The 9,088-nt window shown below is 33.2% G+C and overlaps 1 protein-coding gene across 1 annotated transcript; it reads right to left on the bottom strand.

Annotated features, from left to right (window-relative positions):
• Nucleotides 1-5,007: 5,007 nt before the first annotated feature.
• On the bottom strand, nt 5,008-5,686 carry LOC110942819. Its single transcript, XM_022184583.2, has 3 exons — nt 5,575-5,686; nt 5,273-5,362; nt 5,008-5,160 (listed from the first exon to the last, which is right to left on the bottom strand). Exons 1-3 carry the CDS (start codon nt 5,635-5,637, stop codon nt 5,008-5,010), a joined length of 306 nt encoding a protein of 101 aa, XP_022040275.1. The 5' UTR covers nt 5,638-5,686.
• Nucleotides 5,687-9,088: the final 3,402 nt, after the last annotated feature.

The following is a 9,088-nucleotide window of genomic DNA, read 5'->3' as shown; positions in this document are numbered from 1 at the left end:
ATTTGATGATAAATGGCCTTCTTATGATAATCATTGTTTCCGAAAGGATTCTGGGCACCGGTAGCTTCACAGTTTTTGCATTCCCTCTTGAAATGCCCCTTCTCCCTGCAACGAAAACATGTAACTTTAGATTTGTCAAAACCTAAAGCTGAAACATTTGCATCACGAAAATCATCACGGCCGGTAATTTGTTTGAACTTTTCAGCGCGTCTCATCACACTCGCCATACACCATTTTATATCCATCAATTCCATTTCTTCAGCATCAATTTGATCGTAATCCTCTTTCGTGAGCATTGGATTTCCGATCTTTCCTGCAACAAAACAACTATAAGACTCTAAAATCATCCCTAACAAAGACATTTGATTTTTTGCAATATATTCAGTGTAGTCTTGATCATTTTCAAGGCTTAACACAATGTTACACTGAAGTTTTCTACCATTCTTTGTTACAGAAATGTTAGGATCAAAAGATGAAAATCTTGTGCTGTTGCTTGATCCCTGAGATGTCTTCTTTTCAGTAGAATCTTTAACACTATAAGCAGTTTCGATCTTAGGAGAGAACTTTGTTGAATCAGTAGCACCATGCTTGTAGGACAGACTGATATCCTGCTCTCCATCGTAGTTCTTCATCCTAGCGATCTTTCTCTGCTCCATTTCCTGAGCTTCCAAATGCTTTATGAAGTCCCCTAGTTTCATCTTTTTGTATTCTGCTTTGTTGGACTTCAGCATCATCAAAAATGTTCCCCAGATTTCATATGGAAGCGCATCTGCAAGTTTTTCAATTAATTCATCAGTATCTTTCTTAACACCTAACTTTGTCATATTTCTCACCAAATTACAGTATCGATCAATAATTTGTTTGGTGGTTTCATTTTTTAATCCCCGAAACAAGTCAAATTCTTTCTTCATAAGAGACATTTTGTTCTTTAACATGTCATCACTTCCTGTAAATTTTGCTTCCAATTCTGTCCAAATCGAATATGCAGTTCCGTCATGTTGAAGCAGTATCACAATATCTTCTTTTATCGCTTGCTGAAGTAGACTGACCATCAATTTCTCATCTCGATACTTCTTTTTCTCATCTGTACTCATATCTCGAAGTGTTAATTGCACACCATTTTTAACTGGTTTAACATATGGTTCCTCAGTGTGTTCCCATGCATCAAGATGATAAGCTTCAACCCAATTTCCGAATCGTTCCGACCACACGTTGTAATCATCAATATCCATGAGTTTCGGTGGTTTCTGAGACGTTCCGGTTTCATTTTCGATCAAAGCATTCTGAGTAATCGAGACTGGGGTAGCAAAAGCGTTATAAAACTCCGTATCCATTGTTCAAATTGTTCACAAATTCACAATGTTTTTCAAATTTTAGCAATCTGTTCACAAAAGCGAATTGTTCTAAGTGATCCAATAAGATTGTCAAATAAGCGGTCCAAACACAATGTCCACTCGAGCGATCTGACCAAATATCAAATGAGCGGCCAATATAATTCCGATGAGCGGTCCAGGAAAAATTATTCGAGCGGTTCAGACAAGGTCCGTTCGAGCGGTTCAACCTCTTGATTTTGGAGCGATCCAAGCACGATGTCTATTCGAGCGGTCCAAAATTTCACTAAAAGCGGTTCAAAAATGTACTGATGAGCGACCCACAATCAAAATTTCGAGCGGTCCAGAAGCTTACGTCATCTTTTGAGCGAACCTGAATGAACAAATCACCTAAAATCTTGGTTTCTACTTCGATTTTAGATCTAAAAACTTCAAGGATTTGTTAATTCATGATTCCGAGTGTACTGTGTGAATTTGAGCTTGTTTTACCGTGAAAAATTTTGAAAAAGTGAAGAAAGTGTAGAAAATCAGAAGAATAGCAGCTAAAATGGCAAAAACTCCTCCTCCTGAGCTCTGATACCAATTGTAGGATCGTTTGTCGACCTGTTTGAGTCGTTCAGAGAAGTTCGTATCCGAATTAAGAGGCGGAAACTAATAATTCGGTGCAATTGAAGCTGTATACACTTTAAACTTGCTGTTGTATTGATTTCAAACTCAGTTACAAGATCTGACAGCACTTCGGCAGAGTACCGGAACAATACACCATTATCTATCTGTTGTGAATCGCTCTACAGACCTATATATAGACAAGCTTGGGTCGCTTATATGGCAGTCCACATAAGCGATCCTAGATCAATGCCATATAAGCGATCCATATACTATCCTAATAAGCGATCCAGAACATTTCTTGACACATGAGCGATCCTAGATGTGTACATATAAGCGATTCCTATACAAACAACTATTTCTAGGATTTCGTGCCATTTTCTATTTGTACAATCTTCAAGACTTGATGGAAGACGTAGTCAGCAGACGTAGGTGCACTAACACATACATTACCCTGTCTTCTTCTGCGCACTTACTTATTTTGATCACCGCTTCCGTCTTTTCTAACCAACGTAGTGCAGCAGTTGCTCCTTCATTGCCTGCGAATTCGATTGGCTTACAGGCGAGGAATTCCTTATAAGTGCACCTGGTCGTTAATACTTTCCTTTTCTTAGGAAATGGGGCTTGAATTACATTATTATTATTATTATTGCCTCCATTTATGCTATAACTGAAATTATCGTCGCGAGTGCGTTTGCTTTGGTCGGCTTTGGAAGGTTCAACAGGATTCTTAACGGCTGCGACGATTGCTGGGATAGCATTTGCTATACCCTGAGCAACGATATTTTCTATATCTTGTCTATTGAGGAAATTTTCCTGATTATTTGGTTCCGATTGATTAACTTCATTTGCCGATTGGTTTACTGCATTATCCATCTGAATTATAGATATGACATACGGATTAATATCACAAAGATAGATAACAATTAAACACAACATTGCAATCACAAACCCAAATTAAGTCAGCACGTATAACCAAAATCGTCGACATTGCGACATTTCTATTTTTATATACTAGTAGGGTGCCCGCGCGATGCGGCGGGGGGACACTTTGCATTGCAAAACTCGTTTCTGGTAGTTTTCTTATTCGTATAATATTTATGATAACATTATTGTGGTGGATATATGTCATAAGTTTACACATATGTAAAAGTTTTTTTCTTTTATAAAAAATAATAACCAAAAGACAAAAAATATTGTTTTTTTTTGTATAAAAATTAATAATCAAAAGATAAAAAATAAAAGATAAGTTGCTATAATTGTAAAGTTTGTTTATTTTATTGGTTAAATTATAAAGTATAATTTTATTCTTTAAAGTTCACAACTTTTTATAAATATCTACATAGTACTTATTCAATAAACTTTAAGTTTAAAATTTTCGTTTTTATAAAAATAAAAAATAGTATTTGACTCGTAAGTACGTTTTAAAGCTTTAACTTAAATTGTTAAATTTTGGGTTTTTTACAAATATAAAAAATTTATATTTTTATAAGATTTCATAAACTGTTTTTATAAAAAATAGGATGATAAGAGTTTATATCTTTATTAACTTTATATCATACTAAGTTCAAATTTTTAGTTCCTAACTAATCTTATCTATATGAGTCTACTTTTAATTAATAATCCCTAAAAATATGCAACACAATCTACTACTATGTATCTAGTCAAGTTGGTAAATAATTATTTTAAAACTGACTAATATTATCTATAACAATATAGTTGAATTTATAATTCCTAAAAATTTGGAACCTAGTTTAGAATTTATGTAGTAAAGATTGTAAATTTCTGGAGTATTTTATTTATATTACTTGTTATAAAAATGTTTATAAAATAATTATTTTTTTATTAACTTTATATCATAGTAAGTTCAGTTTTTTAGTTTAGCTTTAAAGTTTATTACTTTATTACTTTTTAATTAAAAAAATGCAAATTATTAGATTAATATCCAAGAATAACTGCAATAACTATTTTTTTATTAGTTGACTTATAATTCCTAAAATTTTGGGACATAGTTTACTATTTATCTACTAAATATCGTAAATTAGTATTAAATAATTGCTAAAATTTTGGGATATAGTTTAGTATCTATCTAGTAATCCGTAAATTAGTATTAAATAATTCCTAAAATTTTGAAATATAGTTTATCTTCTATCTACTAAATATCAAAGTTTTGTTTTGTTATAAAAATTAATAATAAATAAAGTATAGAAAAACTGTTTTAAACATGTAAAGATTCGTTTGTTAATAAAAAAAATACTAAACAAATGACAAAAAATAAAAAATAAGTTGCTATCGTTATAAAGTAAGTTTATTTTGTTGGTGAAATGATAAAGTTTATAATTTTATTGTTTAAAGTCCATAACTTTTTTAAATATCCACATCATACTCATCCAATAAACTTTAATTTTAAAATTTTCGTTTTTGAAAAAGTAAAAAGTAAAAAATAGTAAGTGACTTGTAGGTACGTTTTAAACACCTTTAACTAATGTTAAATTTCATTTTTATAAATATTTAAAAAATCATATTTTTATAAAAACAGTTTTTATAAAAAAAAGATAGGATGTAAAAGTTTATATCTTTATTAACTTTATCTTTTTATTTAAGAAATACAAATTATTCGAAAAATCTACAATATTATATAATTATTTTTTCATATCTCGTGTCGTCCAACAATTTTTTTATAGCAGGCACTAATGGATATATACGAAATCCTCGTGAAACATGACTGTTAAATTGAATAAGTTTAGTGTGCTTTGTAAATACAATCTTGAATTTACTCCAAACCAAGAGGTAGTTTTCATGTTTTGGCCATTCTTGGTAATCGAATTTATCTCTTTGGAAATGATCAAGTACGAACATGTAAATTATATAATACAAACATGATTAAGTACTAAAGTATATTAGTTCAATCGAGATGTAAATTATAAGTGCAATAAAATAACACAAAACATAAACTTCAAATATAAAATAAACTTTATTATTCATGGGATAATCTATATCAAACAAAACAACTGAAAATGAAAAAAAATATAAAAACACTTGATATATTTCATCTAAAATCTCTACTTTTTTATCCGTTTTTCTTGTTTCTGCTCGAATCAGCAGTATCATCTAGTTCATCTTCTTTCTCATCGTCCTCAGAATCATCTAAATTTATAACCTCGACCCATTTCCATTCAGAGAGTCTCTTAGATCTTTTCTTTTGATTCTCATACTTCCGATCCTTAAAAAACAAAAATTTAATAAAAAAGTTAAAAAATGATTAAATAAATTTAAAAAAAGAACAAATATAGAATAAAAAAATTTAAAAAAGATTAAATAAATTTTAAAATTACCTCTTCACTAAATTGACGTTGAAGCTTAGACTTGTATGGACTGAACATTGCACCATAAGAAATAATTTCAACACTATTATCACCATCATCCTACAATAAAACACCAAATAATAATATAACGAACTTGTTAATATGAAAGATTATAAGCGAAAATATTACTTAAAAACTAACAAAAGCTTGTTCGACAACTGGGGTGTTTAAATTGGTGTGTTGAATCTGAAAAATCAGTATTCACATAAAAGTAAATAAAAGAAAACAATTATTCATTATTGCGATATAACAAAACTTATCATAGAACCGACCTTAGATTTTTCAATATCGCATGCTTGTTTTTTCGCATCAAGTGAATTCAGAACTGGCTCCATATTTTAAATCTGTTTAGCAATAGAAATGTAGAATTGTGAGTGTTTGCTATGTATTTATAGTAGTCCATTAGGGTTTAGTTTTAAATTGGTCATCCATTTATTTAGGAAGTTTGTTGTGAGTTTTAAGTTTTTAAAATAAGATGCACATATCCTGTTTAGTTTGTTGTGGCATGTTTAATAGGAAGTTTGTTGTGAGTTTTATCTATACTTACTATATTAAACATGCCACAACAAACTGACTCTGTACAAGTAAAATTAGGGAGTATTTTAGTTTATTAATGCCGTTCAAAATAAAAAACTTGGGTAAAAAACAAATGTTAATGTACGGTAGCTAGGTAATGGTCAAAGTTGGCTTGGGTAGAAAACAAATGTTGGCTTTAATTAATTGTACATTTACGCATGGGCTATTTGTACTTTATGAACGCACGGCGAAACTAAAAAGGACAACTATCGAAACGTTTAAAAAAATGTGCCGATCGTCATGGTACTTTCGGATTTTTTTAAAACATTACGGGTTGTAAGATATCGCAGGAATACATTAAAGAATTAAAGGGGGGGGGGGAGTGTAACTAATTACCCATAATTATGTTAAATGTCAAGGATTTAAATGTAATAGATTGAGGGACTAAAAAATAATTATGGTTTAAAAGACCACTTTACCCTCATTCTAGGGGTTTATTTATAAATAATGGGGGAAGAAGTTCTTAACTTTTGGGAATCCTTCCCTCATGTATTATAATATAGTATAGATATAGTTATGCCTCCGTACAAACCACGTATCTACAGATGTTTTATTTTATTTTATTATACATTATATTACTATTATTATTATATTATTTTTTTCACATGTTATTATTATACAAAAATTTCTACACTAGGGTTAACGGTCTTCAGAAATGGAATTCCCTTTCGTCGTACTTCCAGGAGATGTTCTCACCCACGGCTCGGATCCGGTTTCCTGCATCCACCAATTCTTCGTCGTAGCGGCGCAGTTCAACAACATTCTCCGGGTTCATGGGTGGAAAAGTAGCAGGGGCTGGTTCAAACTGTGGGTAATAAGGGTTCGGATTGTTCATCATGTTTTGGAAGTGCCAGTCACTGGTCCACCATTCTTCCATTTGGTACGGAAGAGGCTGTGGGTTGATAATAGGTTCAGGGATGGCGGGTTCCAGGTTAATAGGAAGTTCCAATTGAGCGGGAAAGTTCATAAGGGTTTCATCAGCGGGTCCAAGAAGATCACAGTTTACCAGTTTCCTGTCGAGTTCCTCCTAGGGTGGTAAGGTTGGAGCTTGGCCAGAACTTTCTCCTAGTTCTTTCTCTTTTCCTTTTGGCTCAACAGTTTTCTTCACCCTTTGAGCTGTAGGTTTCTTCTTTCTCCCCCTTTTCCAGTCTAGCAGCCTCATCCTCTTTTTGGGTTTGAGCTTTTCCTGGGCTTGGAACACCACTGGATCCTCTTTGCCAGCCTGGTAACTGGACTGGTCCCCGGTAGTCTCCATATCAGTAGAATGGATTGTGAAGTTTCGGAGAGCCTCCGATAATTCATTCATGTTGTTAGTCAAACATCAGGAAAACACAAAATTCCAAATTAATTTTAATTATTGTAAATTTAATTTTCACAGAAACACAAAATTGCAAATTAGAATTTAAGTATTTTTCAAATACGTAATTAACTTAAACCAGTGGCTCTGATACCACCATTTCTATCACGACCCCCGACCCGGTTTGCCTGGTTCGGAAGCCGCGGGACAGAACCCGTGGTATTAGTATTTAATTGGCAGCGAAAATTTTTAACAGGATCGTTTAAACAAAAACATCGAGTTATTTTATTATTAATATCGGGACAAACCCCGTATTTTACAAGAAAGGAATTTCACTGGGAAATCCCCTGATTACAGAAAACATGTTTATTTATTTGTGAGCCACTTCATTCAAGCTGGAGTGCTACGCGGCACTTTTCCTTGTTCACAGTAAATCACCTGAAACATGTTTTAAAAGATTTGATCAGCGAAAAATACTGGCGAGTGCATTCAATTTGTGCAAAAGACACATTGTTATAATATACAATATTAAGAGCAATTACAATGTTTCTATATCAACCAATTACCCCAAATCGGTATTTGTCACTCGACCGGATCTGTGACTATGGTCATATCACACATTGGCTAACCCGTTGTCCAATGGTGAAGCTTATCAAGTAGTATATATAAAACCCCACATACCGGCAGTAATTGAAGATTACAAAGACTTAATCACTATAATTATAACTTTGAAAACAAATAGGGTTTTGAAAGCAATTTAGTAAAAAAGAGAATGACTCACTTTGCAGATTTAAACGGTCACAGGTAGCCTACTGGTTATGCTGGTAAACCTAGTAAAATATAAAATGCAAACGAAACTAGGTTAGTAACTTAATTCAACATTTATGATAATTCATGAGATCGAAACCCTCACGACGAATGACAAAGTATAGCCCAATGTGGGCAGCACTTAAACATCCATCGGATCGGTTTTAATCGATCGGACATTGTATCGTAGCAGTGATCGAATTATTACCCTGTTATCGTAGCAGAGGTTCGGGATTTTGATTGTTTTTTAGAGAAACGGAGTATAACTCAACGTACGTAGTGAAATTTTACGTCGAAATATGCAAACTGTTCAAGTGCCAACCCCTGGAATTTATAGTCAAATTTGGACGCTCCCACGTGTCGCGACAGCTGCCCGGGTTTCTTTCGCGTGTCGTCGGAGACGACCAACTAACCTAGGGTAGCCTTGTGTCTCACATAGGCTGGATGAGTTGGCAGTTCTCGAAAATACGTGTTTTAAAATCGTTTTGAGCGGATAAACTTAATTAGGGGATCCCCCTTGAGTTTCAGGGGGCCCTGTTGCTGGTTTAATCGGTTTTTCAAATTTCGGGTCGCACCGTACCACTTGGGGGGTCTCAATTAGGGTTTCTTAGTGCACATTTTTGGAATAGAAAATAGAAAATTTTGCGAGGGTTGTTACACCTCCTTTCTATTCTAAAGGTCCAGGGTCTAGGTGCATGTATAGAATAATTTTAGAAGTAAGTTAGTTTGCTGTAAAAAATGATTACCCCAAAAATTTAGACGATATTGTATTGAACGTTACCAATAATTTGTTTTCGCGTCGTAACTTTTCTTCCATTTAATTATAAAATAAAAAATAACTAAACATGGCATGGAGTAAAATCAACAAAAAAAAAAAAAAATAGTTCACAAAGGCTATAAGAATTTTCCTAAGATTTTATGTACATTTCGGAGGTCTCTCTTGGGGTCTGGGTGGTTGTGTTGGTAGCTGGACAACTTCCAATAAGAGCAAGCGAGAATTAAGAGAGCAAAAGCAATGAGTCGCAGCATGGCTGCCAAAGGTTGTAAATGAACCGAACGTTCAGCGAACAATTCGTGAACCGTTCGGCGAGAAGTTCGTTTATGTT

Source organism: Helianthus annuus, chromosome 5 (genome assembly GCF_002127325.2).
Source record: "Helianthus annuus cultivar XRQ/B chromosome 5, HanXRQr2.0-SUNRISE, whole genome shotgun sequence".
Classification (NCBI taxonomy): domain Eukaryota; kingdom Viridiplantae; phylum Streptophyta; class Magnoliopsida; order Asterales; family Asteraceae; genus Helianthus; species Helianthus annuus.
Note: the sequence above shows the minus strand (reverse complement) of the source record. Positions and strands in the feature narration are given on the sequence as shown.

Coding starts and splice junctions, on each gene's coding strand:
- LOC110942819 (XM_022184583.2), bottom strand. CDS start 5,637: ATGGAGCCAGTTCTGAATTCACTTGATGCGAAAAAACAAGCATGCGAT. Junction 5,363..5,574: donor GCGATATTGAAAAATCTAAG/GTCGGTTCTATG, acceptor GTTTTATTGTAG/GATGATGGTGATAATAGTGT. Junction 5,161..5,272: donor AACGTCAATTTAGTGAAGAG/GTAATTTTAAAA, acceptor TTGTTTTTTAAG/GATCGGAAGTATGAGAATCA.